The sequence below is a fragment of the Malaya genurostris genome, chromosome 3 (assembly GCF_030247185.1).
Source record: "Malaya genurostris strain Urasoe2022 chromosome 3, Malgen_1.1, whole genome shotgun sequence".
Classification (NCBI taxonomy): domain Eukaryota; kingdom Metazoa; phylum Arthropoda; class Insecta; order Diptera; family Culicidae; genus Malaya; species Malaya genurostris.
The window spans coordinates 289,096,137-289,123,951 of NC_080572.1; the positions used below are offsets into that span (position 1 = coordinate 289,096,137).

Here is a 27,815-nt window from a genome sequence, read left to right on the forward strand (position 1 = left end):
TTGGGTTAAAGATTTTTCTGATGAAACAAAATCGTATGCACATAATTATGGTTGGGTTATGAATACAAACCATTCTACCATTACTGTATTTTTAGGAGATTCTCGATCCGTCTGTACATCTGAAAAAAAATTTCTCTCAAAAATAATTCATGAATTGTAAACTGAACAATTAATATGATTAAGATTATCGCTTGGTGGGTGTTAGCAGCCATCCGCAACTCATACAATAAAATTTGAAGAACGCAGAGAACAGACATCCAAGCTAGTACAAACTTTTTCAAAAACGCTGTGTAAAACATACAAGTAAAAATCTGTTAAAAACCTCTGTTACGCACGACTTTGCACGCATGAATCACCATTCTATGAAAGATCGAACGCAACCCGATCAGATGCACATAACAAAAGCATAACACAAGTGTATCAACAGTTGATATGTATAACAATTTGTATTATAATGAGATATTTAACGAATGAAAAAAGTTGAAAGTTAAAACTTATGATAACAATATAATAACAAAATCAGTTATGATGTTTTATTTTCATTTGCAAGACTCATGATAAAGTTCATTAATTGAAAAAAATGAGTTCTTCCGTAGCTTTATATCAAAATATAATGATCAGAATTTCAAAAAACTAAAAGAAGAAATCAGATTACTAAATAAATTATTCATTTAATAGAAAAAATCATTCAACAATTTTGGATTGAAACGACGCTAAAAGTTAGCTGGGATATAGTTTTTCTGTGTTAAATTTGCTATCTAATTTTGTTCAACTTTTGTTAGAAATTTCTGCTTTCGGACTTCTGTAGTCATAACAAATTCAATAATAATTGTGATACAAACGTTTCAAAATCTGTTACAATTTTGTTCCCGCTAGAGTCTTTTTTGTTATTTTAACAGCTTACCAGCCAAAAATATTTCAAAATTTGTTACAAAATATTTCTGAAATAAATTACTCCAGTTGTTATGATTCTGTTATTACCATCTGATCGGGAAGAGTCCATAAGGGTTTAGAGGGCTGCTCGAAGCGCCTGTACAGAATTGCTACTTGGTGATTGCTGTTTGAAACAATCGTTAAATTTCTTACACACATTGAAATCTCTACTTGGATGTCTGTTCTCTGTGACCACATCAATACTGTCATTTTCACATTGCGTGTGAGCGTTGCCTGTCGTAATTGAATGTATTAGTAACGGAAATGGAGAAAATTCAAATTGTTCTTCATGATGATCTGTGGGACTGAAAAGTGCTTTGAATTGGGAATGAATGGGATCTGCATATAGGTCAAATTGAGATGGCTCTTGGCGTGTACACTCGGTAAACTCCTCCGAAATATGTTTCGGAATTCATTGTGATTTCAAATTGGATTATAAATAATATGAAACAATCGATTCCAAGCTGAATCAGTAGGTGCACTTGGAATGAATTCAATGAATGAATCACAATGAATTCCGCCTCAAATTCCGGACAACTGAGCAGCGGTGTTTTCAAACTACTGCTCTCCCGTATGTCTTGCTTCGACAACCGTTGCGCAGAAAATAATGGGGGAAAATTGAATGTTTATCTTTTATACCGATGCAATTTTACAGCAGCAGATATGGCTGATGCTGACATAAGTCAATTCAGACAGGTTTTTCAATAGAGTACTATTGAAACACTTCAATAGTGTTGCAATATAAAACTTTATACAACTAAAAATCATATCATAAATTGATGATAGTATAGTAAAGTAAGTCGACAAAATTAACACAACACCGAGAAAAATAACTATTTTTAATAAAGTTGGGTAAGTTGTTAACTGCAGCTGGTGTACTTTGTTCTATAGGGGATACTGCTGGTTTCGTTGAAGGGGATGCTTCATTGTTGTTGGTGGCTGTCACAAGTGTACTGTTGTTGCTTGGGGTTGGTGTGAAGGAAGCACCGTTGTCCTTTGGTGTGGTTGTCTCCTTGTCCAGTTTATCACATGGCTTACCGTTGTGAACAGCTTTTTGGCAATATTGACATGTGGCCATCTGATTGTCATAGGTTACAAGTGATTTGCACGGAATTCTTGTATCTTGACCGAAATTCATATAAGAAGGTATAGCCTTCTTCAAGCGTATGCGTAACAAACGTACGCCATTTAGAATACCAGGGAAAAAGTTCTTCACTTCTATAGCACTATCTTCCATATATACTAGAATGTTGTACTTAATGTTCTCGTGCTCCACATAATGCACATTATTATTGTCTTTTGCGAATTGAATTGCATCCAACTCTTTATAGAACTGGATATAAACAACATTATTCGTCTTATTGCATTGAAGTAAATGCACACGTTTAATGTCAAGATGCATTTGCTCCTTAAGCAAACCTTCATGTTCTCGTATCGAAGGTCGAATTTTGCACTGCCTGAAGTCAACAACAATTGTATTCTTTCGTGTCGGCGGTAGCTTTTGTTCGTTTGGTTCACTCATTTCGAGGTCGTTCTATTGTTCACTACACAATACTGTACTTGGTTTCTTCTGTCCCGAACGCAACCGGTTTTGTTTTATCGACTGACTTGGATGAGATGTGAAAGCGAACTCTTTGAACTGTTCATGTCTTCGACATGTTTTCTTGTTTAAGCATGATCTACAACATTTCTGAATACATGAATTGTTTATCCCGTATTGTATGAAAAATATTTTTATAGTTCACTTTTAGGTGGATTAATGACAACTTTGATTATATTAAAAGAAGCGGACAGTTCCAAACAGAAATTCTTCTAAAGACATGAGCGCTCTTAGATCAACCCCTGAAGCACAAATAAGAAAAAACACGTGTGATTGGGACCACTGTATTTTGGTAAGTATTTATCAAAAATTCGACAAATTCCTTTCACATTGAGCGATTCCTTTTCCAGGTTACGTCGAAATATTCCTCAGCCGTTCGGCTCGGCTGTAACATTGTTAGGTTTTACATGAACATGACATAACCTCACAAAATGAACAGAATAAACTTTTTTGACAGCCGCCGGTGGATTGTTCACAGTTTAAAAGTTCATCAGAGGTTCATCGTTTGAATTTAAAAATTCCCTTCGCCTCACACTACACAGATTTATACAAATATCGCTCCTTGATGCTGGAAACGCATACAGGGCAGTCTTTTTCCTTCTTTTCTCTGTGGAACACGTTTTCAACCGGCACTTTTTCGTCTTTTTTCAGTTTTTAATTTGCAGTTGCAAAACAAAACAAACCACCGGCAGCTATCAAAGATGAATTTCATTCATCGGGAATTCATTTGTGTCGTCATCATGAAAAACCTAGTATCAATTCGATAAGCTTTTTGCACCTGAGTGTGAGTCTCAAAACTGTCGTTCGTGTTAAAGAAACACAAACAAGCGAGTTTCTACTCGTTGGTTTCAAGAAGTTATGTGAATTTTATTTTTGATCAACGGAGTTGCAAGATTATCTTATGCTAATCCAAATTGTTGATGAATTTCCGGGATTTCTTCCATGATCGTGTTTTAGTGTGTTTGAAATATTCTAATTGAGAAGGACTAATGTTTTTCCATCACATTCAAACTTAGTGTTATTTTTTGTTGTTGTCTTGAGCAAGGCCTGTCTTGAACGTTGAAATCTCAATTCTTGAGCCGTTGAAACCATTTCCTACAAGATTTATCAGTTTGCGGCATTACCACCATGAACATTCACAAGCATTCGATGCGCTCCAGCTACACTTTTCTTCCAATTAAAACAGAAAACTTAAACAACCCGCAAATGCTGCTTAGTTAACACAAAATTGCTTATAATTAAGACAGTGAAAAATAAGGTTTAAAAAAACTCGAAGCAAGATGAACTGAATATTAATGACAGATGTGTGGTGTACTGAACATAGTTGGTAGTCCATCATGACCTGCTAATGCACTTATGAGCCGTAGGCGAAACAATAATTGAAAAGAGACACTGGCAGGATATTATGAAGGGCACAGTACGGTAGTCGATTTTGATCCCATGCAAAAGCTACGGCGCCATCGTTTCAAGAATTAAAATACCCAAATAACCGGTTGAATCGTTTAATTACATCAGTTTTCGACAGCTGAACTTTTCGATCTAGGCCAACGGAAAAAAATGTGTCAGAAATTATGCAATTTTTGTTCGCTTGCTTTTTTTGACAACGTTTCTAAGTCACGAGTCAGACGTAGAATGGTCAGTAAAGTAACTGCCCAGTACACGCTGGTCCGTTGCTGGGCAGCGAAGCGGTTTCTTTGGCATGATGTGAACAAACAATGAAATAGCCCATATGAAGAGTGCAGCTGTGCACTTCACCTAAGATTTTTTACATAAGTCATATGTTAGGTTTGTTTTTTATTCCGGCGTTTGTTTCACATTTAAACGATATGCGCATGAGATCGTGTGGCCCAGGTTTAACGCGTGGATCGGATGTGTGACCGACACGGTGGCAGTGGCAGTGGTGGTGCGGCCACTGAAGTGACATTGCCAATGAGATAATGTCTGATGAATGTGTGCCTTCTCTTATGTCACTTTCATAAAGCACACACGTTAAGACACTCGCCGGGTAGCGTAACTTCACCAGCGAACCAACCAGCGTTGCCAGGTCATTTTTACAAAAATCTGTATTCGGCACAAAATCAATCGGTATCATATCGGTATCCGAAACTCTGCTACATAAGTACCAGGAAAATGTAACCGGGGCTCAGTTAAGTGAGCAAAAAAAAGGTTAGATTACGATCATTTCTCAAGTCTATCCAATAAAAAACCCAAAATCGGTATTTATCTGGATGATTCGTGAATAATCGGTATTTTATGAGAACATATCTGTATTGCGGTACAGAGGTCAAAAATCGGTAGAAATACCGAGAAATGGTATACCTGGCAACGCTGGAACGAACCACGGTTGGGACGAACGAGGCTCTGTGGCGGCAGTTGATCGGATCAATTAGCGGGCGACGCTGAACATTTTGGAAGAGCTCAACTATGTATGGTTGCTACATTTAACAAGTATTCGTTTTAAGTGGTACTCTGGTAGTGAATTGTTAAATTTCATGACACTACTGCAGAACTATACACTACCATTCGTTACAAAAATGTTATAGATTGCTAAAGTTTGATGTCGACAGAGATAAATCCGTCATTTCTACAATGCATTGTGTAACGTTTTTTTGTGAGAAAAATATCTATAAATATCCAAAAACAGTATGGCTGAATTCGAAAAAAATAACATTAGAAGCACTCATGATTAAATAATTTTGTGTGTGCGGTTGAAAATACGGAGATGATCCGGCAATTGAACTGCTAGGGTAACAGAGGTATTTTGGCCACTTCATATATTTTGGCCCACCTAACAAACTTTATCAATTTCATCGGATTTTATCGATGTTAAGTAACCTATGTTGCATCAATTTGAAGCTAATCACATTAAATTACCTATTGCGGAAGGGGTTTTCAAAGATATTATAACATTTGGGGGATATTTTTACAAAGTGGGCCAAAATAAAATCAATCTTAAAGTGGGCCAAAATACCTCTGTTACCCTAATTACTTGAACAGTTATTATTACGTTGCACGCGCAATTGTATTGGATGACCCCTCGTTGATTAGTTTACATTATGTTTCAATCGAGTGTTATCCAGAAAATTTCTAATGAAAGTGCTACGGTTGGCTTGATCCAGTGGCGTACCGAGGAAATATGGCGCCCGGGGCAAAATAAGAATTCCCGCTCCCATCGTTGGTTTAGTGAGCAAACACAATCTGAACTCTATGAGAACTCAAACACAAGCCGCAATCATGATTTGGACGAGCAAAAAAAACGGTCCCAAGGATTGGTTTGCGCCCCCCCCTAGAACCGTTGCGCCCGGGGCGAGTGCCCCCTTCGCCCCCCTTGCTCAAGATACGCCAATGTCTTGATCCAAGCTAGAAAAAAACAGATGGACATAGCTCTAGAATTCTAGGCTGACCCGACACCGACTTTTTTCTGCTTTGGCTTTGATCTGCACATGACCACAGCTCGGTCTGGTGTTGATTTACCTTTATGTGTGCGTCGAAGTTTCGTACACCGTACTGTCAAACAGAGATGTCAGATAAGCAGAATTGTCTGTAAATCTGCAGATTTCGTACATAGTGATGCAGACATTTTTTGTTGTGCAGACTTTTGCAGACTTTTGAAAATCGAGTTTTTCTGCAGACTTTCGTAAAAATTTACAAACTTTTGAAATTGTCGCGACCTTTTATTATTTGCTCGCCAAGTTTAGCGTATCATACTTTATAGAGCAATTGCTGCCAACAAGCCATACTTGCTGATTGCAGATTTTTTTCTGATATACAGACTTTGGCAACCCTGTCTGAAGATATTTGACATTTTTACCTGGCAAATCTGCTGTCAAATTATACCTGGTTGAACTCAACGGTGAAGAAGTAGAATCACGTCGAGTATCCAACATGCAGTGAAAAATATTTCAAAATAACTAAATCTTGGATTCACGCAACGATTTAGTTTATTGAAATAGTGACAAAAGAAAATCTGATTTGCAATAGCAAATAAAGACTGTCCCAGAAAGTATGGACGCACTTTGATTTCGCTGTAAATAATTCACAAGTGTTAGATATTCTTTTTTTTTTTAAATAACTATTTATTGGAATATGAGTTAAAATTAAATTATTAAGATTTAAATTGGGTGTTCAGCCACAAGTGGTGACTTTTCAGCCCTGTTATATATATATATATATATATATATATATATATATATATATATATATATATATATATATATATATATATATATATATATATATATATATATATATATATATATATATATATATATATATATATATATATATATATATATGATTTGGTTATTACCATGAAGACATCATTTGCTTTCCGCAATTCTGAGATTTTTGTGTAGGGAAAATTCTAAACCTACTTGTATTGTGTAATGGGGAAAAGGAACTTATATACTAACTTACTAACTAATACAGAGAGCGAATCGATTCAATTGAAGATTGCATCGATTTTTGTCGGAATTTGCTTATAATATTATGTGACATTACATCTAATGGTTCTATATTTGCGAGTCTGTGTAACTCATTTGTACTAAACCAGGGAGGACGCTTCAGAATCATTTTCAGAATTTTATTCTGAATCCTTTGAAGCGTTTTCTTCCTGGTGGAACAACAGCTTGACCAAATTGGTACCGCATAAAGCATGGCTGGTCTGAAAATTTGTTTATAAATTAACAATTTGTTTTTTAGACAGAGCTTAGAATTTCTGTTTATAAGAGGATATAAACATTTAATATATTTATTACACTTTGCCTGAATTCCTTCAATGTGATCCTTGAAAGTGAGTTTTTAGTCATAGTCATGTCAATTCCAAGCCATTCAATTTGAGAATGTGATTATTGTTGGGTTTAAGAAAAGAAGCTCTTGGCTTGTGAGGAATGTTAGATATTCAAATTTTATTCGATATGCTGATGATATTAGACTACAACAACAGAATATTATTCTCAACATTTGCTACTTAGCCATTGTGGACTAGCTGGCGCCCCTTCTTGCGAACGTTCCTCATTAAGTTCCGTACAGACTTCTTGGCGACAAGTTTTGACACTTTTTTCCAATCTTTTTCGAACTGTTGAATGGTTTCGGCTGCTGAGCCATGTTTCCTAAGATGTGCCTTCGTTAATGCCCAAAATTCCTCATTTGGTCGAAGTTGTGGGCAATTTGGTGGATTCATGTCTTTTGGGACGAAAGTGACATGAAACTAATGAAAACGAATAAACAACACAAGTGGTTAGAGTAGAGTGTGAACAACAGAACGCAGCCATAAAAATTGACAGATTCTGAACCATTGCGAAATGGCAGCGGTTTTTGGTTGCGTCCGTACTTTCTAGGACAGTCTTTAATTATACCATTCATGGAAAACAATTAACAAAATCATAACTATCTATCGCTTAATGGAATCAGAGCTCATAGAAGTCATTTTCATTGACACAAAATAGACGAAAATGTCGAAAATTAATGTCACTCTCAGCTTCCATTGCAAACTATGAGAACGAAATCCATTTCCAGTCGATAAGATAAGCAGGACAGTACCCAACTAACCAAAAGTTCGGATAAAAGGGACTGATTTGGCTTAAGCAGTTCTCAAAGTTCATCAATAGCATTCTAAGCAGCCCATTTTTAAAGTAATTATCCACACTTGAAAGTTCGCGCGACGCAACCGAACGAACTTCTAAACTACTTATAAAATTCATTGTTCAGCTTCTATGCAGCGAAAAAGTTCACGCGGAACTTGTTCTGTACTTTCAAGTTGCCAAAAGTACCACGCGTACTCTTAAGCAGCAAGGAAGTTCACGCGGAACTTGTTCTGTACTTCGAACTGTCAAAAATTGACACGTGTTTTCTTAAGCAGCTAGAAAGTTCACGCGGAACTTGTTCTGTACTTTCAAGTTCTCAAAAGTTCCGCATGTACTTTTAAGCAGCAAGAAAGTGGAATTTTTAAGTAATTGTGGAACTTCTGGTTGCTTGGGTAATTTCAAAATTGTGTTCTTTCTTTCATTTGCCCTTTTGAAGAAGGTTCCACAATGACTTTTACCTGTTGGTGCTCGAATTTGTAGTAATTTTGGGATGTAATTACTTCGATTTGTCATTTTTTAGTCTTTCTTTATAGCCAAGCGTCACAGATTTTCAATACATCGATGAAATAAAAAGAATTGAAATTCTGCGGATGCTCCCTGAAGACGTTAGTTTGGTTTTGTTTTGTCATAGAGCTAAGAGTGATGTTGGCAATTATTTCTTTTTTTTTTCAATGAGAAACGAAAATGCTTTGTCTCTCTTCGTTTGTTCTGTTGTTCTGCTGCCAATCATTTACGAATGTGACATGTTGAAAATGAGGCTGTGGGAATGGTTTCTTTCATTGAGAATACGTGACAAGTTTAAGCTCTGAATCGAATTCATTTCTACTTCGTTCATAAGTCTTAATCTTATGACACTTGCTTTTTCCTTAAACTCAGACAAAATGATCTTTGAACTTCATAAGAACAAACTATGACTTTCAGACATAGAGATAATAAATGGATTCCATAAGTATGTCTTGCGATATAGAGAGAAAATTCTTCAATACTTTACTCCAGATATTCATAAGATAGTCTTACGAAATTTACAAAAACTTCATAGCATAGTTCTATGACTTATGACTAGCAAGTACAAGTTAAATTTTCGCATCAATTGAAGTAAAATTGATTTACCTTTCGTTATGATACATTCTTCATGCATGACCGGAAAATCCTCTGAAATAATAAAAGGTGTTAGAAATAAATTAGTCATTGATGTTTTCGGATCCAAAATCATTCATTCCTCGTATACTTTTTTAGTCATTATTAAATCATTAGATAAAATTATGATATTTTCACATTATGGACTATTGATGATATACATGAAGCGAATAATTATAGCATGCATAGATAATAATTAAGATAATCTTAATACTGTTTCTACTTCGTTCATAAGGGTATGTTCAGGAGTGTTCTAGTAGTAACATAGATGCATAATTTATGTCAGTTTTAAAATTTAAATCTAGAAATCAGCAGCCCCAGCAGAGTTTTATCAGTGTTTCAAATATAGAAAAAATAAATACCGATTTTAAATTCGACAGTAGAATTGTTCGAATAAATAAAACTAAAACGGCTTGCTGGGGCCACGTTTGTTTCAGTTTCAGTTATATTATAGACCACCCATGTAAATCTTGCAGCTGCTGGATTTGCTCTAAGCCCTAGTCTGTTGAAACTGTAACTTGCTTTTTCCTCAGTGCAGTGTACGACATCAAACCGTTCTTGTCAGTTCTGTTCCCAAAGTTGACTTTCCAAGAATTTTGTTTCATCCATTCGCGACTACGAAGTTGAGTTTGACAGCTTATATGTGTGAAGTGAAGGTAAACAAGAAAAAGCAAAAAGTAATGAATTTTCAAACGTACCGTTTTCTTCGATTTTCAGTTTGCTGTTTGAATTGGTTAGCAAAAGTGTTTTTAAAAATCTTTGACGATACTGATTTAGTTGATAGATATAAAATAATTTGTGTGAGTGATGCTTGTTTACCGAAAAATGAAACAGTGGTCAGTATCAGCAAATAAGTAAACAACATTTCAAAACAACAATTATGAATTAAAACCAACTTCAATGTTAAAAATTTCTGAGATGTGCTTTAGAACTGCATTTTTTCTATTCGTGGTGTAAGTTTTTAATCGAAGTGTTTACTTTAAATGAGAAAATAATGTATTTTTCGAATCACCATTAGGAGCTGTCAGAAAGTTGTACATGCAGTGTGTTGGTGAACTCGGATGTTTTGGTGGTCAAACGCGTAAGAGTACTCCAGGCTGGACACCTTCTGATAGATGCAGTGACATCTGTATACAATGGCGGACTTGGTGAATTTTGCACTTGTCTAGAGTCAAGTGGCGAGCATCAGCATTTTCATTGCTCTGCAAGTGCCGAGCATAACACAATCGAGATCGTTGCATAAACTGCTTGAAATATCTGTTTCGGTACACAAAGATAAGGCGATACAGAACTCATTAATAGTGACCTGAATAATTCTATATTCGAAGAGACTTCTGAACAATAAAAAAAGTTTGACCCGCAGTTTTCAAATTATTGAAACTGACGAGAAAGAAAATTTTAAAACTTTGAACCATTTTGTGGAAGGTAATCGCAAATTCGTAACTACTATTTATTGTTTTGATTTGATTTTATATTGTTCAGCTATATCAAGTACACGGTAGACCAAAAAATGCTAATGAACTGACAATATCTGGGAATGAATCACCACTGAAAAATATTACCGAATTCTTGAAGCAAAGTGTACTAAAATCTTTTATTATACAATTTCGGATTGAATATATTGATTTCACAAGTGATAATGATGAGCTCATCTGAAACAAACAGGAATCCTGAGTCGGTTTGGAAAAACGAAAGCTTTCTTTTTGCTGAAGATCCTTAATCGTCGAGACGTACGATTCATACCTGTGAACAGACAACGAGTTATACCTGTCTGAATTTGATTTGAAATTATTTTAATACTCACTTGGTAGACAATATAATATATTGAAGGTGCAATGGAATGAATTTTCCATTTTCCCGAATTTAAGTTTGAGGCGTTGAACCCACCGGTTTTAATTTGACATTTTAGGGAAAGAATTAAACGTTATTTTTTTTTGCAATCTGGAACATATCGCATCACACGGCCTAACGAATTCCTTTCGTTAATGTTCTCATTAGCATAAAAAATGTCCAGGGATTGTTTTTGCGTACCCATCCGAACAGCTTTTCAACTCCACGATCTACGACATTTAGAGAAAAATATTTTCATATAAACCACGATTAACATTTTTCGTAATGTTACGCACCGGTTTGTCACATAAGCACAACACAAATTAATAAATTTATAAAAAAAAATCCTGTGTACTCTTACCTATGCGGATTATTAGCACCGGAAGAGAAATTTTATTTTCTTTCTTACGGGCACAAAACCAACTCCGATATTCAACCAAAACAGTTAAAAAGCCTAAATAAAAGCCGTTATATGTGTTCATTTTTTCGATGCGTACTACATCACTTTAAAACAACGAGAACCAATGGATTTAACTTAAGCGAAAAAATAACATATTTGGTTTACATTCTCTTCACACACAGATTAAACTTAGATAGATGGCAGCACCACTCCTTCTACGACGCGAATTCAAATAATCACGCTATCAATTGAATACCTACCATGCGCCTCCTTCGATGATTTCGAATTGTTTCCAAGTGCACGGAGCCGCTCCAGTGAGGCTACGACGTAGGGGCAAATTTTAGCAATGCGGTTTGCGAAAATATGACCAGGCAGACAGCATGACGCGGGCGCGCGAGAGAGAGAGAGAGAGAGAGAGAGAGAGAGAGAGAGAGAGAGAGAGAGTGAGAGTAAATAAGCATCGAATATTGCGAAAGCTTAAATTAGCAACCCATGCCATTTTCGTCACCACGCGGCACGGTAAACTTGACGACAAGACACAGATCTAATTCGACGAATGAATTGATGATTGATTCAATCGTAGCATTTTTTTTTGCGATTCCCTCTTGTTCTCATCTACCACTCAGGACTGGTTACGATCAAACCGATTAGCAAGAATAGTAGAAAATCACGAGCAAATATGAGATGAAGTAATAATTAGTGTATGAAACTGACACTTGTGACTTATATTCAAGCATGTCGTAATTTCTTGAGTCCGGATCGCTGTCGATTTCAGTTGAATTATTTTGTGTAATTTGAAGTGAATTGCGATGCTATTTTTAAGTGCATCTATAGGGACGTAAATTTACATTTTTAATTGAAAAAACAAAAGAAAACTGTTTGGGTTCCTACACTGAGGTCATATTTATTTCACTTTCGATCAACAGAAGTGCTACAAAGTGCTTGTTTTTTTTTTAGGAACATTTTCATACGCATCTGTTAAATCGTTACATTAAAATCTCTACTGCTTACTGTATAATAAATAACACTAGGCTGACACTATTTTAAAATCGTTACAAGTACACAATACCCATACGTATAAAAATGTAATTTGTCCCAAAAAAAACAATTGGTTATCACAACATTTAACTCTAAAATTGTTTCTTGCTTTGTCACAAGTGTCGTAAGCTCCGAATTTTCTCAATCAGCAATCTACTTCTATTAAAAAAAGTGTTTCTAATATGAAATGCTTGGTCTTGGTCTGTGCAACCTGATCGGAGCCGGAGGAAATAATTAGCATCCACTCAATCCACTTTCTTTCCCTGAGATATTGAGGACGATGGTGCCGTCGCCGGGTCGCACGTCGTCGCTGCCAACGGCGGTTTCTTTTTAAGCTTCAGAATTTCGTTCGCAATCGTGCAGTAAGGGATCTCGAACAGCACCGTGAAGGCCACTGCAGCGACGTAGGACAGCAACGTGACACCCAGTGCCATGACGATCTGCGTCGATCGGTCCAGTGTTCGGAGAATGCGTGCAAAGAAGAAAACTTTTCTTATTAAACTGTAACTTCGGTAGGTTGAGGCAGCGAAATAGAAATGGTGCCAAACAGATTGACAGATCGGTGCTAAACGGAGTGTCATGCACGAACTTACCGCCAGAATCGGATCCGCATTAACGCTACCATCGGAGAATCCAAAAATGGCCGTGATGATCAGCGGATTGATCAGATAGATTCCGTAGGTTAGCTTGTTGATGTGAATGAAAAATTTCGACGATAGAAGCCGGATAACTGCATCTGTTCGGGGGAGGGAAAGTATAGAAAAAGTTTTTAATTTACGATGACGATTAGTTTGCTCTGCTCATGCGATATTGTTTTAAAATATTCGGCAGCCGGTTGCCTCGAGTTTGAACACGGAAAAGTTGCTACCCGAGTGAACGTGATTTGCGAAGTATTAACACGCTCATGCCAGAGTAATCATGACGCGCTAACAGTTCATCACATTCGCAATCGCTTCATACTTCTCGCACACGCTAGTAGCAACCTAAGACAAATCAGCTTCAATTATACTGCACGAGTAACTGTGATACGAATATTAAAAATACTACTGGGAATATTATACAAATATGTTTAACCTTTAACTTCGTGAGTTCAACATTTTAAACCCGTACAATTTGCACATTCCATTACAGCTATGAATTTTTAACTAATCATTTCCCTTTCCATTCAATAAGTAATAGAAAACAGAAGATTTTCCCGCTTTCTTATACTTTATTCATTTTTTTTTTTACTTTGCGCCATTGCCAACGAAAAACAGGCCGAGGGAAATGATAGATGGACGAAACAACGGAAAAATGAAAATTATGGAAAAAAGTATCGCCCTGTGCAGGATTCCATTCCAGGAAGCAACCCGATAAATTGGTGCTGAACACGTGTATGATACTTTACACAGGCCGGTTGATGTTTATACTGTATCATAGCTAGCCTGCTGGTAGAACTTATTTCACAAATCTTGGTCTGACTAACACATCTGGATCTTATTTTTCTTAGCAATTGATTGGTGAGCAATTCAACCGCAAATGACAGAGTTTTTTTTTAATTTTACTTTTGTATTTTTTGATTTGGTCTAACTTTGCATTAGGGTTATTTATGGTCAAACAAAAAAAAGCATCTAGCAAACTGATGACAATTTGCCATTCCAACTCTAGCTTTACTTTTTAAAAGGGAATAAGAAAAAAACCCTTAAAAAATTTTCTACAAAATTTATTTCAGAAACGGTGGATCCGATCAAATTGGTATCTTCTACAATGTTTGTGTTCAACGTTCATGTATAAACAGTCTTTCTGTGCTCTGTCTTTCTGTTTCTCTCTCTTTCTGTTTCTTTCTCTCATTCGATATTCCTGTCTTTATGTTTTTTTGCCTTTCTAACTTTCTGTCTTTTTGTCTGTCTGTCTATTTAATGATCTCTTTTTCTGTCTTACTGTTTTTTATCTTTCTGTTTCTCTCTCTTTGTTTCTTTCTGTTGGATTGTCCTTCTGGTTTTCTGTCTTTTTGTTTTATTTTATCTTTTTGCTTTTCTGTCATTTTGACTTTTCATGTTTCTGTCTTTGTATCTTTCTGTCTTTCTTTCTTTCTGTTTTTCTGACTTTCTGTCTTTCTGTATTTCTGTCTTTTTGTCTTTCTGTATTTCTGTCTTCCCCCCTATCTCTCTCACACACACACACTTTTGGTCTTTCTGTGGTTCTGTCTTTTTATTTTTCCGTCTTGCTGTGTTTCTCTTTTTATCTCTGGTATTTTGGCCTGTCTTTCTAACCTTCTGTCTTTCTGTTTCACTGTTTTCTAGTTCTCCTTCTTTGTTTTATGAATTTCTGTCCTTTTGTCTTTCTGGTTTTCTGTCTCTCTGTTTTTTATCTTTATGTTGTCATTTTGTGTTTTTGTCTTTCTATGTTTCAGTAATTATGTCTTCCTGTTTTTTTTTGCTATTTTTTATCTTTCTGTCTCCCTGTCTTTCAAACTGTTTGTTTTTCTGTTTGTCAATCTGTAGTTTTCTCTTTCTGTTTTTCAGTCTTTCTGGTTTTCTGTCTCTGTTTTTCTATCCTTCTGTTTTTCTGTCTTTTTGTCTTTCTGCTTCACTGTCTTTCTGGTTTTCTGTCTTTCTGTTTGTTTTATTCTTCTGTCATTTTGCCTTATTGTCTTTCTATTTTTCAGTCATCTTATCATCCTGCTTTTCTATCTTTTTGTCTTTATGTCCTTTCGTCTTTCTGCTTTACTGTATTTCAGATTTTCTGTTTGGTTTTTTATCCTTCTGGATTTTTGTCATTCTAGTTTTGTATCTTTCGGTCATTTTGTCTTTTCGTCGCTCTATGTTTCTATCTTTCTGTTATTCTGTCTTTCGGTGTTTCCGTTTTTCTGTCTTTCTGTTTTTCTCTCTCTCTCTCTCTTGGTCTTTCTGTGCTCTTGTATGCTTTTGTGTTTCTGTCTTACTGTCGTTCTATTTTTATCTTATTAAGTCTTTTTGCCCCTATGTTTCTCTGTCTTTCTATCTTTGTTTTTTATATCGTTCTATCAGCAGAAATTACCGTCTTTCTGGTTTTTTTAGCTTTCTGTGCTGCTGTCATTTTGTATTTATGTCTTTCTATGTTTCTGAATCTCCGTCATTCTGTCATTCTGCTTTACTGTCTTTCTGGTTTACTTTTATCTCTCAGTCGTTTTGCCTTATTGTCTTTCTATCATTCTGTTTTACTGTCTTTCTGGTTTTTTGTCTTTATGGATTTCTTTATTTTTATTTTGTGTAATTTTGTCTTTTTGTTTTTCTATGCTTCTGTGTTTCTGTCTCCCTTTTTAATTTATATATCTGTTTTTTTTTTGTCGCTGTTTTTTAATCTTTCTGTCTTTTTGTCTTTCTGCCCTACACTCTTTCTGGTTTTCTGTTCTTCTGTTTTCTTTTTATCATTCTACCTTTTTGTCATTTTGTCTCTTCATCTCTCTATATTTCTATCATTCTGTCTTTCCGTCTTTCTGTTTGTCTCTCTTTTGGTCTTTCTGTAGTCCGGTCCTTTTGTGTTTTTGTCTTTCTGTCTTTGTATCTTTCAGTCCTTCTGTTTTTCTGTCTTTCTGTCTTTCTGTCTTTCTATCGTTCTGTCTTTCTGTCGTTCTGTCTTTCTGTCTTTCTGTCTTTCTGTCTTTCTGTCTTTCTGTCTTTCTGTCTTTCTGTCTTTCTGTCTTTCTGTCTTTCTGTCTTTCTGTCTTTCTGTCTTTCTGTCTTTCTGTCTTTCTGTCTTTCTGTCTTTCTGTCTTTCTGTCTTTCTGTCTTTCTGTCTTTCTGTCTTTCTGTCTTTCTGTCTTTCTGTCTTTCTGTCTTTCTGTCTTTCTGTCTTTCTGTCTTTCTGTCTTTCTGTCTTTCTGTCTTTCTGTCTTTCTGTCTTTCTGTCTTTCTGTCTTCCTGTTTTTCTGTCTTCCTGTTTTTCTATCTGTCTGTCTCTCTGTCTTTCTGTCTTTCTGTCTTTCTGTCTTTCTGTCTTTCTGTCTTTCTGTCTTTCTGTCTTTCTGTCTTTCTGTCTTTCTGTCTTTCTGTCTTCCTGTTTTTCTGTCTTTCTGTCTTTCTGTCTTTCTGTCTTTCTGTCTTTCTGTCTTTCTGTCTTTCTGTCTTTCTGTCTTTCTGTCTTTCTGTCTTCCTGTTTTTCTGTTTTTCTGTCTTTCTGTCTTTCTGTCTTTCTGTCTTTCTGTCTTTCTGTCTTTCTGTCTTTCTGTCTTTCTGTCTTTCTGTCTTTCTGTCTTTCTGTCTTTCTGTCTTTCTGTCTTTCTGTCTTTCTGTCTTTCTGTCTTTCTGTCTTTCTGTCTTCCTGTTTTTCTGTCTTTCTGTCTTTCTGTCTTTCTGTCTTTCTGTCTTTCTGTCTTTCTGTCTTTCTGTCTTTCTGTCTTTCTGTCTTTCTGTCTTTCTGTCTTTCTGTCTTTCTGTCTTTCTGTCTTTCTGTCTTTCTGTCTTTCTGTCTTTCTGTCTTTCTGTCTTTCTGTCTTTCTGTCTTTCTGTCTTTCTGTCTTTCTGTCTTTCTGTCTTTCTGTCTTTCTGTCTTTCTGTCTTTCTGTCTTTCTGTCTTTCTGTCTTTCTGTCTTTCTGTCTTTCTGTCTTTCTGTCTTTCTGTCTTTCTGTCTTTCTGTCTTCCTGTCTTCCTGTCTTTCTGTCTTTCTGTCTTTCTGTCTTTCTGTCTTTCTGTCTTTCTGTCTTTCTGTCTTTCTGTCTTTCTGTCTTTCTGTCTTTCTGTCTTTCTGTCTTTCTGTCTTTCTGTCTTTCTGTCTTTCTGTCTTTCTGTCTTTCTGTCTTTCTGTCTTTCTGTCTTTCTGTCTTTCTGTCTTTCTGTCTTTCTGTCTTTCTGTCTTTCTGTCTTTCTGTCTTTCTGTCTTTCTGTCTTTCTGTCTTTCTGTCTTTCTGTCTTTCTGTCTTTCTGTCTTTCTGTCTTTCTGTCTTTCTGTCTTTCTGTCTTTCTGTCTTTCTGTCTTTCTGTCTTTCTGTCTTCCTGTTTTTCTGTCTTTCTGTCTTTCTGTCTTTCTGTCTTTCTGTCTTTCTGTCTTTCTGTCTTTCTGTCTTTCTGTCTTTCTGTCTTTCTGTCTTTCTGTCTTTCTGTCTTTCTGTCTTTCTGTCTTTCTGTCTTTCTGTCTTTCTGTCTTTCTGTCTTTCTGTCTTTCTGTCTTTCTGTCTTTCTGTCTTTCTGTCTTTCTGTCTTTCTGTCTTTCTGTCTTCCTGTCTTCCTGTCTTTCTGTCTTTCTGTCTTTCTGTCTTTCTGTCTTTCTGTCTTTCTGTCTTTCTGTCTTTCTGTCTTTCTGTCTTTCTGTCTTTCTGTCTTTCTGTCTTTCTGTCTTTCTGTCTTTCTGTCTTTCTGTCTTTCTGTCTTTCTGTCTTTCTGTCTTTCTGTCTTTCTGTCTTTCTGTCTTTCTGTCTTTCTGTCTTTCTGTCTTTCTGTCTTTCTGTCTTTCTGTCTTTCTGTCTTTCTGTCTTTCTGTCTTTCTGTCTTTCTGTCTTTCTGTCTTTCTGTCTTTCTATCGTTCTGTCTTTCTGTCGTTCTGTCTTTCTGTCTTTCTGTCTTTCTGTCTTTCTGTCTTTCTGTCTTTCTGTCTTTCTGTCTTTCTGTCTTTCTGTCTTTCTGTCTTTCTGTCTTTCTGTCTTTCTGTCTTTCTGTCTTTCTGTCTTTCTGTCTTTCTGTCTTTCTGTCTTTCTGTCTTTCTGTCTTTCTGTCTTTCTGTCTTTCTGTCTTTCTGTCTTTCTGTCTTTCTGTCTTTCTGTCTTTCTGTCTTTCTGTCTTTCTGTCTTTCTGTCTTTCTGTCTTTCTGTCTTTCTGTCTTTCTGTCTTCCTGTTTTTCTGTCTTTCTGTCTTTCTGTCTTTCTGTCTTTCTGTCTTTCTGTCTTTCTGTCTTTCTGTCTTTCTGTCTTTCTGTCTTTCTGTCTTTCTGTCTTTCTGTCTTTCTGTCTTTCTGTCTTTCTGTCTTTCTGTCTTTCTGTCTTTCTGTCTTCCTGTTTTTCTGTCTTTCTGTCTTTCTGTCTTTCTGTCTTTCTGTCTTTCTGTCTTTCTGTCTTTCTGTCTTTCTGTCTTTCTGTCTTTCTGTCTTTCTGTCTTTCTGTCTTTCTGTCTTTCTGTCTTTCTGTCTTTCTGTCTTTCTGTCTTTCTGTCTTTCTGTCTTTCTGTCTTTCTGTCTTTCTGTCTTTCTGTCTTTCTGTCTTTCTGTCTTTCTGTCTTTCTGTCTTCCTGTCTTCCTGTCTTTCTGTCTTTCTGTCTTTCTGTCTTTCTGTCTTTCTGTCTTTCTGTCTTTCTGTCTTTCTGTCTTTCTGTCTTTCTGTCTTTCTGTCTTTCTGTCTTTCTGTCTTTCTGTCTTTCTGTCTTTCTGTCTTTCTGTCTTTCTGTCTTTCTGTCTTTCTGTCTTTCTGTCTTTCTGTCTTTCTGTCTTTCTGTCTTTCTGTCTTTCTGTCTTTCTGTCTTTCTGTCTTTCTGTCTTTCTGTCTTTCTGTCTTTCTGTCTTTCTGTCTTCCTGTTTTTCTGTCTTTCTGTCTTTCTGTCTTTCTGTCTTTCTGTCTTTCTGTCTTTCTGTCTTTCTGTCTTTCTGTCTTTCTGTCTTTCTGTCTTTCTGTCTTTCTGTCTTTCTGTCTTTCTGTCTTTCTGTCTTTCTGTCTTTCTGTCTTTCTGTCTTTCTGTCTTTCTGTCTTTCTGTCTTTCTGTCTTTCTGTCTTTCTGTCTTTCTGTCTTTCTGTCTTCCTGTCTTCCTGTCTTTCTGTCTTTCTGTCTTTCTGTCTTTCTGTCTTTCTGTCTTTCTGTCTTTCTGTCTTTCTGTCTTTCTGTCTTTCTGTCTTTCTGTCTTTCTGTCTTTCTGTCTTTCTGTCTTTCTGTCTTTCTGTCTTTCTGTCTTTCTGTCTTTCTGTCTTTCTGTCTTTCTGTCTTTCTGTCTTTCTGTCTTTCTGTCTTTCTGTCTTTCTGTCTTTCTGTCTTTCTGTCTTTCTGTCTTTCTGTCTTTCTGTCTTTCTGTCTTTCTGTCTTTCTGTCTTTCTGTCTTTCTGTCTTTCTATCGTTCTGTCTTTCTGTCGTTCTGTCTTTCTGTCTTTCTGTCTTTCTGTCTTTCTGTCTTTCTGTCTTTCTGTCTTTCTGTCTTTCTGTCTTTCTGTCTTTCTGTCTTTCTGTCTTTCTGTCTTTCTGTCTTTCTGTCTTTCTGTCTTTCTGTCTTTCTGTCTTTCTGTCTTTCTGTCTTTCTGTCTTTCTGTCTTTCTGTCTTTCTGTCTTTCTGTCTTTCTGTCTTTCTGTCTTTCTGTCTTTCTGTCTTTCTGTCTTTCTGTCTTTCTGTCTTTCTGTCTTTCTGTCTTCCTGTTTTTCTGTCTTTCTGTCTTTCTGTCTTTCTGTCTTTCTGTCTTTCTGTCTTTCTGTCTTTCTGTCTTTCTGTCTTTCTGTCTTTCTGTCTTTCTGTCTTTCTGTCTTTCTGTCTTTCTGTCTTTCTGTCTTTCTGTCTTTCTGTCTTCCTGTTTTTCTGTCTTTCTGTCTTTCTGTCTTTCTGTCTTTCTGTCTTTCTGTCTTTCTGTCTTTCTGTCTTTCTGTCTTTCTGTCTTTCTGTCTTTCTGTCTTTCTGTCTTTCTGTCTTTCTGTCTTTCTGTCTTTCTGTCTTTCTGTCTTTCTGTCTTTCTGTCTTTCTGTCTTTCTGTCTTTCTGTCTTTCTGTCTTTCTGTCTTTCTGTCTTTCTGTCTTTCTGTCTTCCTGTCTTCCTGTCTTTCTGTCTTTCTGTCTTTCTGTCTTTCTGTCTTTCTGTCTTTCTGTCTTTCTGTCTTTCTGTCTTTCTGTCTTTCTGTCTTTCTGTCTTTCTGTCTTTCTGTCTTTCTGTCTTTCTGTCTTTCTGTCTTTCTGTCTTTCTGTCTTTCTGTCTTTCTGTCTTTCTGTCTTTCTGTCTTTCTGTCTTTCTGTCTTTCTGTCTTTCTGTCTTTCTGTCTTTCTGTCTTTCTGTCTTTCTGTCTTTCTGTCTTTCTGTCTTTCTGTCTTTCTGTCTTTCTGTCTTTCTGTCTTTCTGTCTTTCTGTCTTTCTGTCTTTCTGTCTTTCTGTCTTTCTGTCTTTCTGTCTTTCTGTCTTTCTGTCTTTCTGTCTTCCTGTTTTTCTGTCTTCCTGTTTTTCTATCTGTCTGTCTCTCTGTCTTTCTGTCTTTCTGTCTTTCTGTCTTTCTGTCTTTCTGTCTTTCTGTCTTTCTGTCTTTCTGTCTTTCTGTCTTTCTGTCTTTCTGTCTTCCTGTTTTTCTGTCTTTCTGTCTTTCTGTCTTTCTGTCTTTCTGTCTTTCTGTCTTTCTGTCTTTCTGTCTTTCTGTCTTTCTGTCTTTCTGTCTTTCTGTCTTTCTGTCTTTCTGTCTTTCTGTCTTTCTGTCTTTCTGTCTTTCTGTCTTTCTGTCTTTCTGTCTTTCTGTCTTTCTGTCTTTCTGTCTTTCTGTCTTTCTGTCTTTCTGTCTTTCTGTCTTCCTGTTTTTCTGTCTTTCTGTCTTTCTGTTTTTCTGTCTTTCTGTCTTTCTGTCTTTCTGTCTTTCTGTCTTTCTGTCTTTCTGTCTTTCTGTCTTTCTGTCTTTCTGTCTTTCTGTCTTTCTGTCTTTCTGTCTTTCTGTCTTTCTGTCTTTCTGTCTTTCTGTCTTTCTGTCTTTCTGTCTTTCTGTCTTTCTGTCTTTCTGTCTTTCTGTCTTTCTGTCTTTCTGTCTTTCTGTCTTTCTGTCTTTCTGTCTTTCTGTCTTTCTGTCTTTCTGTCTTTCTGTCTTTCTGTCTTTCTGTCTTTCTGTCTTTCTGTCTTTCTGTCTTTCTGTCTTTCTGTCTTTCTGTCTTTCTGTCTTTCTGTCTTTCTGTCTTTCTGTCTTTCTGTCTTTCTGTCTTTCTGTCTTTCTGTCTTTCTGTCTTTCTGTCTTTCTGTCTTTCTGTCTTTCTGTCTTTCTGTCTTTCTGTCTTTCTGTCTTTCTGTCTTTCTGTCTTTCTGTCTTTCTGTCTTTCTGTCTTCCTGTCTTCCTGTCTTTCTGTCTTTCTGTCTTTCTGTCTTTCTGTCTTTCTGTCTTCCTGTCTTCCTGTCTTTCTGTCTTTCTGTCTTTCTGTCTTTCTGTCTTCCTGTCTTCCTGTCTTTCTGTCTTTCTGTCTTTCTGTCTTTCTGTCTTTCTGTCTTTCTGTCTTTCTGTCTTTCTGTCTTTCTGTCTTTCTGTCTTTCTGTCTTTCTGTCTTTCTGTCTTTCTGTCTTTCTGTCTTTCTGTCTTTCTGTCTTTCTGTCTTTCTGTCTTTCTGTCTTTCTGTCTTTCTGTCTTTCTGTCTTTCTGTCTTTCTGTCTTTCTGTCTTTCTGTCTTTCTGTCTTTCTGTCTTTCTGTCTTTCTGTCTTTCTGTCTTTCTGTCTTTCTGTCTTTCTGTCTTTCTGTCTTTCTGTCTTTCTGTCTTTCTGTCTTTCTGTCTTTCTGTCTTTCTGTCTTTCTGTCTTTCTGTCTTTCTGTCTTTCTGTCTTTCTGTCTTTCTGTCTTTCTGTCTTTCTGTCTTTCTGTCTTTCTGTCTTTTTGTCTTTCGTTTTTTTGGTTTTCTGTCTTCCTGTCTTTTAGTTTTTTTTTTCTGTTTGTCTATCAGTTGTTCTCTCTTTCCGTCTTTCTGGTTTTCTGTCTCTGTTTTTTAAATGTCTTTTTGTGTTTCTGCTTCTCATGCTTTCTGATTTTCTGTCTTTATGTTGTTTTATTCTTCAATCATTTTACCTTATTGTCTTTCTATGTTTCAGTCTTTCTGTCTTTTCGTCTTTCTGCTTTACTGTATTTCTGGTTTTCTGTTTGGTTTTATATCATTCTATCTTTCTGGATTTTTGTCATTCTGCTTTACTGTCTTTCTGGTTTTCTATCTTTCTGTTTTTCATCTTTCCGTGTTGCTGTCATTTTGTATATATTACTTTTTTATATTTCTGAATTTCTGTCATTCTGTCTGTCTGTTTTACTGTTTTACTGTCTTTTTTTATTTCTGCCTTTTCGTCTTTTTGCTTTACTGTATTTCTGTTTTTATATCCTTCTATCTTTCTGGATTTTTGTCATTCTTGTTTTGTATCTTTCTGTCTTTCTGTCATCTTGTTTTTCCGTCTCTTCATGTCTCTATTTTCCTGTCATTCTGAAATTCTGTATTTCCTTTTCTATATCTTCCCGTTTCTCTCTCTTTTGGTTCTTCTGTGGTTCTTTCCTTTTGTGTTTCTGTCTTACTGTATTTTTATTTTTGTCTGATTAGGTCTTTTTGCACCCTATGATTTTCTGTCTTTCTACCTATACTTCTATCGTTTTGCCTTTCTGTTTTTCCGGGTTTCTCCCAAGTAACCATATGCATTATATCACTGCACATTTACAACTCTGGTTTTACATTTGTTTTGTATAATTACACTAATCCTACATACTTTGAAGCAATGTGCATTGAATTTGCATTCAAAACGTAACTGAGCATTATTTTATAACCTTCCGCCGTGCTATATATCGACATTCAATGCTATATTTTGGAGCAACGAAACATAATTAATATAAGAGTAATAATCCTATAAGAGTCTAATAATCGCCCTTTTCAGCTTTATAATAGCATTGTAAAAACATGTGTATCTCCGTTGCATTTAATCAAATTTTACGCGAATTTTTAAAGCTAAGTTATAACAAAGATACGATAGATGGAATAGCCTACGATTTCTCAAGTTTTATTCAAATACGAATCCTCGATGGTTTCGGTTCACCGTCAGTTGTAGTTCAATTATTTATTATTTGAAACAGAGGTGGAAATAAACCCATTTTGCGCATGAAAATATGAATCAAGATTTCCGATTGTGAATCAAAAATCCGAACACCGTGAATTAAAAAATTGGGTAACAAAACAAAAATCGCGATTATGTTTTAAATTGTGGAAAATGAAATTGAAGACCTGTTTAAATTTTAAGTAAAACCGAAATTTATCTTATGAAAAATCATTCATTTCAAAATTCATTATAATATCTACAATAAATATGTGATATGAAAAGATAATACTGACTATTTTTATTTACTGTGAATCAAAAAAATTGCTTATTTCCACCCCTGATTTGAAACAAAACAACGAGCGTCGAATCGCTACATGCGTCGTTGCTATAACAATGTTTGTTTATGTAGTACCAATCCTAAGCTGCAAAATGAAAGAAATCTCGGTATTTTGCTGCATATCGAGTAGATCTTGGAACTTGCAAATTAATAGAATTATTACTAAGAATATATCAATTTGTTATAATCTTATCTTATGAAACATTAAAGTGAATGGAAGTAACAAAATATTTTGTGAGATATGTTAACAAATGTTTACTTCCTTCCAAACTTGTATTGTTACCGTGGTATTTTACCGTAATTTTCAAATGTCTATCGACGCTTATCAACGATGGGTCAACCAAATTACACTGTTACTAAGTTCACTGGTTCACGATTACTGATCCGATATTTTTCGAAGGATCGTATGGGACATTGCAATCTTGAGTTTATCTTTGGTTATATTGCGTCGTGGTTACTTGGGCTGTCTCTGTTGTTTTTTTGTCTCTCTGACTTTTTGTCTTTCTGTTTTACTGTATTTCTAGTTTTCTGTCTTTGTTGTTTTATATCTTTCTGTTTTTCTGTTTCTCTGTTTAACTGTCTTATCTGTCTGCCTTTTTGTCTATCTGGTTTTTTATCTTTCTGTAATTCTGTCTTCATTTTTCTGTTTATCTGTTTCTTTCTCTCTTTTGGATATTCTGTGGTTCTGTATTTCTACGTTCTTTGTTTTGTTTGATGTGTTCTGATAGACACACTGGAATATTCGATGAGAACAAAACCGTTTCCTGTTATCTCAAGGTTCTTTCAAAACAGTTTGTTTTTTAGTATCACTTGTACAAAACGATTCACATGAAGAAATGTCGGAAATAATTATATGCAAAATAATTAGGTGCATACATAAACAGATTGTAATTAGTGGTTATAGTTCATGTGCTATTTACAAACCATTATTTGTGTTAAGGAAAAATAAAGAACTGACACTTACTCGAATAGCCGGTGGCATTGGCAACGATGATCCAGCAGGTCGCCCAGGCTACTATGATCCGCACAACAACCATCACGGTTGACGCAAGCGGAAATGGAAAATCTCGCTTCACTGTGCAGTGCATACTCACCAGCAAACCGATGCATGCTAAGACCCAGTACTTGCGATATTGTTCCTGAAAAACCAAAAAAATAAAATACGACACCAAAAGAGTAGTTGCATAGGCGACATTGATTAACTTTTAAACGGAAGGGAATGGCTATCAATCATGCCAGACGCCAGACTCCGCTACCAGCTTACCTTGGTGAATGACAGTTCGCCACGAGTTGCCGAAAGTAACCAGCCAAAGTAAGCCCCGACCACGTAGGGGGACACTCTGATCCAGGGGGCAATGTACAGCGCACTGCCGGTATTGTACAGTACGTCATACGATGGCACAAAGTGATACATCAGTGTAACGGCCATATTGAACACGAACGTAGCTACCGCCGTTAGCACGTAGATCGATTTGCCCAGTTTGGCGTTCCTGGTTGCGAATAAGGGGAGGGGGGGTCCAGTCCAAACCGAGCCGGCATGGAACGAAAGCGAAAACGAGTACAAAACATGAAACCAGCATAAACAGCAACCGAGAGAAGGAAGGAAGAGGGAAAGATCAGAGAAAAAAAAGCAATGTCATGATTGCGACCTTTACACAACAAAAAAGCTTCGTCGGTGAGAAAAAGTGGGTTGAACAGGTGGTACTGGTGGTGGTGGTGGTGGTGGTGACGGTGGGTGGGATTAATGTTGCCCACTTGAATGAACGAGTGAAGCACGAAGTAGGTAATGAGAGTGAAATGAGATGTGATGCAGAAAGAAAGATGAAAAACGTGTTCCAAAATAGGCTGAGGCTCGCTAGTACTCGATCGTAGTGAATTTGATGCCCCTTTCGGGTGAGACGAACCTGGCGTAGACGAAGAGAAGTCCGACGGAGATGATGTAATACTGCATCTCGCAGGCCAATGACCAGGTCCAGTTCAGACAGAGATCGTCGATGTCGAAGAGGTTTTGGATGTAGAGCACGTTACGCCACCAATAGCGCTGACAGCAGAGATCACTTCGCTCGTGAACCCAAAACTTGGATGTGTCTACCAGGTAGCTTGTCATCAACTCACCGATCGCCGTGATCATTAGATACAGGGGAGATAGCCTGAACGTGGATGAAAGAAGAAGAGAAAAAGTTCAGCGACCTATGGTTATTATTCTGGAAATTATTCGATGAGATACCTCAGATATCGCTGGATAACCATTTTGCCGTACAGTTTCCCATTCTGCCAGTAACCGTTGACCTTGATCTCCTCTATCCGATCGCGATTTTGGATGAAATTGTACGTGACCAGGAAACCGCTGATGGCGAAAAACGCATCGACCAGCAACGGAGCATTGCTGACCAGCTGATAGCGGATCTGTTCGGCGTAGTGGAACATGACCGCCGAGTTGTTGATGGTGAAAAACGTGTACCATTGGATGTGGAAGCACAATATCAGAAAGCAGGAGATGGACCTAGGGTGGGACGAAACACGAAACGAAACGAAAAAAAAATTACATCGTTTAGCGATCACCGTGATTTGTTGTTATCCGAAAGGACGACGAGGGCGACTGGTTTCAAGGTCTTTCAAGGTTACGGTTATTTACTTGATTCCACAGATTACGGGCAATGACCGGGGACCAACGTCGGTGCGAAACACGGTGTTGAGATTACGGCGCAGGTTAAAACTGTTGATGACCTTGGCAGTGAACGAGGTCACTTTGGGCTCCACCGGTGCCGGTTGAACTTGGGTTTCTTTCATCCGCTCGTCGTCGTTCGGGGCTGATGATGGAAAGCTGCCATCGGATGGCATGTAACTACCGATAGTTCCATTCGGTACCGCACTGTACGTTGAATCGTTTTTATCCGTCCTGGTGGTAAATGAGCTATCGCTTCTTTCACTGGGCTGTTGTTCGCGGCTCTGCGCCAAATAGACCAAAAGCGCCGTCAAAGCCAGCGAAATACTATTTATGATAGAGAGAAAGAAAGAGAATGAATTAAAATGATGAGTAAGTGGATGTCATTAAATTAATGCTGTATAAACTGCAATTAACAATTTTTCTCAAATGCACATCCACAAAAAAAACCATAGATATCACTTGGAACATGTTTTGATGTCTCGTAAGAAGAAGTCGTAGGTAGACCTGTGCGCCGATAAAAATTGCCACCATCGGCGGCTAAACCTTTTTTTTACCAGCGGCGGTGACGCCATTTCTTGAAAATATCGGCGGCGGAGGCGGCGTGATTCGGGGTAATCAATTTTAGACATATTATTAATTTTTATATTGATTCACACAGGACAATTTCTAAATTTTATTGTTTACTCGACCTACAATCAACGATCCTAATGTTTATGTGATCCATTAAAGCCAACGTAGTGAATAGATATGGTAAACGGTTTCGAATGCATCGAATTAAAGGTAAGAAATGAATATAAGTGCGATTATTTGGAGATGGTTGAGTTAGTTTTCTAACAATAAATTAAGATCAACGTTACCAACTCAGAGTAAAAATATTTCTTCTAGTTCTACTATGAGTTTTCAAATAAATTTACCCGTTTCTATAAGAAATCGTTTAAAATATGAAGCAATTAAAAGTTTTCCTGCCGATTTGGCAACGCTTACTGAAAGGATCATTTATAAACAAGCAGCGCCTTTACATTTCATTTTGGCGTCATTGTACCGATAGACTTAGAATCAAATGGCATTGGCTTCGGTTGACGTCGGTTGAGTGGATTTTCAGTATGAGTAGGCGGAAAATGCTATAGTGATTAATTTTCAATGAATTTTCATGAAACCTGTAAACAATTTTCCACATTACTAAAATCATTTTTTCGGCTTATGTAGTATAATCGGCGGCATGATTAAAATGTGATAGCTGATCATATTTTTCTTGAATTGGCCGCGTGTCGCAACCAAAGTAACAATCTTTGTTACGCTAGCTTATTTCTGACTAGTTTGCAACTATAAATTTAAGTTATTGTTACTAATATCTAACCACTAAGCGTGACACAAAAAGCGCAGTTTCTACTAGTTGTTAAGTCGGTTAAAATAAGTTGTCGTTACGTTGTAATGTCATACTAAAATAACTTATCATTCCATAACTTGAAAATAACTTGTGTTCAAGTAAACTAGTTGAAACTTAGTCACCATCGACATTATAAACAATGAATGGATCCAGAGAACTTTTCTATCAGCAATAAAAAGTTAGTTAAATATTTGAAATCACAAACTTGATACAAGGTAAAAATTTCACAACGATTTTAAAACTGT

At 36.6% G+C, this 27,815-nt stretch overlaps 1 protein-coding gene across 1 annotated transcript in view; it reads right to left on the reverse strand.

Moving 5' to 3' along the window:
• Positions 1-12,388: 12,388 nt before the first annotated feature.
• The window catches only part of LOC131437751 (nose resistant to fluoxetine protein 6-like), a 53,384-nt gene continuing 37,957 nt past the window's right edge, over positions 12,389-27,815 (reverse strand). The window contains exons 4-10 of the mRNA XM_058607301.1: positions 26,151-26,507; positions 25,743-26,018; positions 25,420-25,665; positions 24,780-25,005; positions 24,480-24,654; positions 13,117-13,259; positions 12,389-12,963 (exon numbers count right to left, since the gene is read on the reverse strand). Coding sequence (XP_058463284.1) covers positions 12,769-12,963; positions 13,117-13,259; positions 24,480-24,654; positions 24,780-25,005; positions 25,420-25,665; positions 25,743-26,018; positions 26,151-26,507 — 1,618 coding nt within the window. The 3' untranslated portion in view covers positions 12,389-12,768. The remainder of the gene's footprint in view (positions 12,964-13,116; positions 13,260-24,479; positions 24,655-24,779; positions 25,006-25,419; positions 25,666-25,742; positions 26,019-26,150; positions 26,508-27,815) is intronic.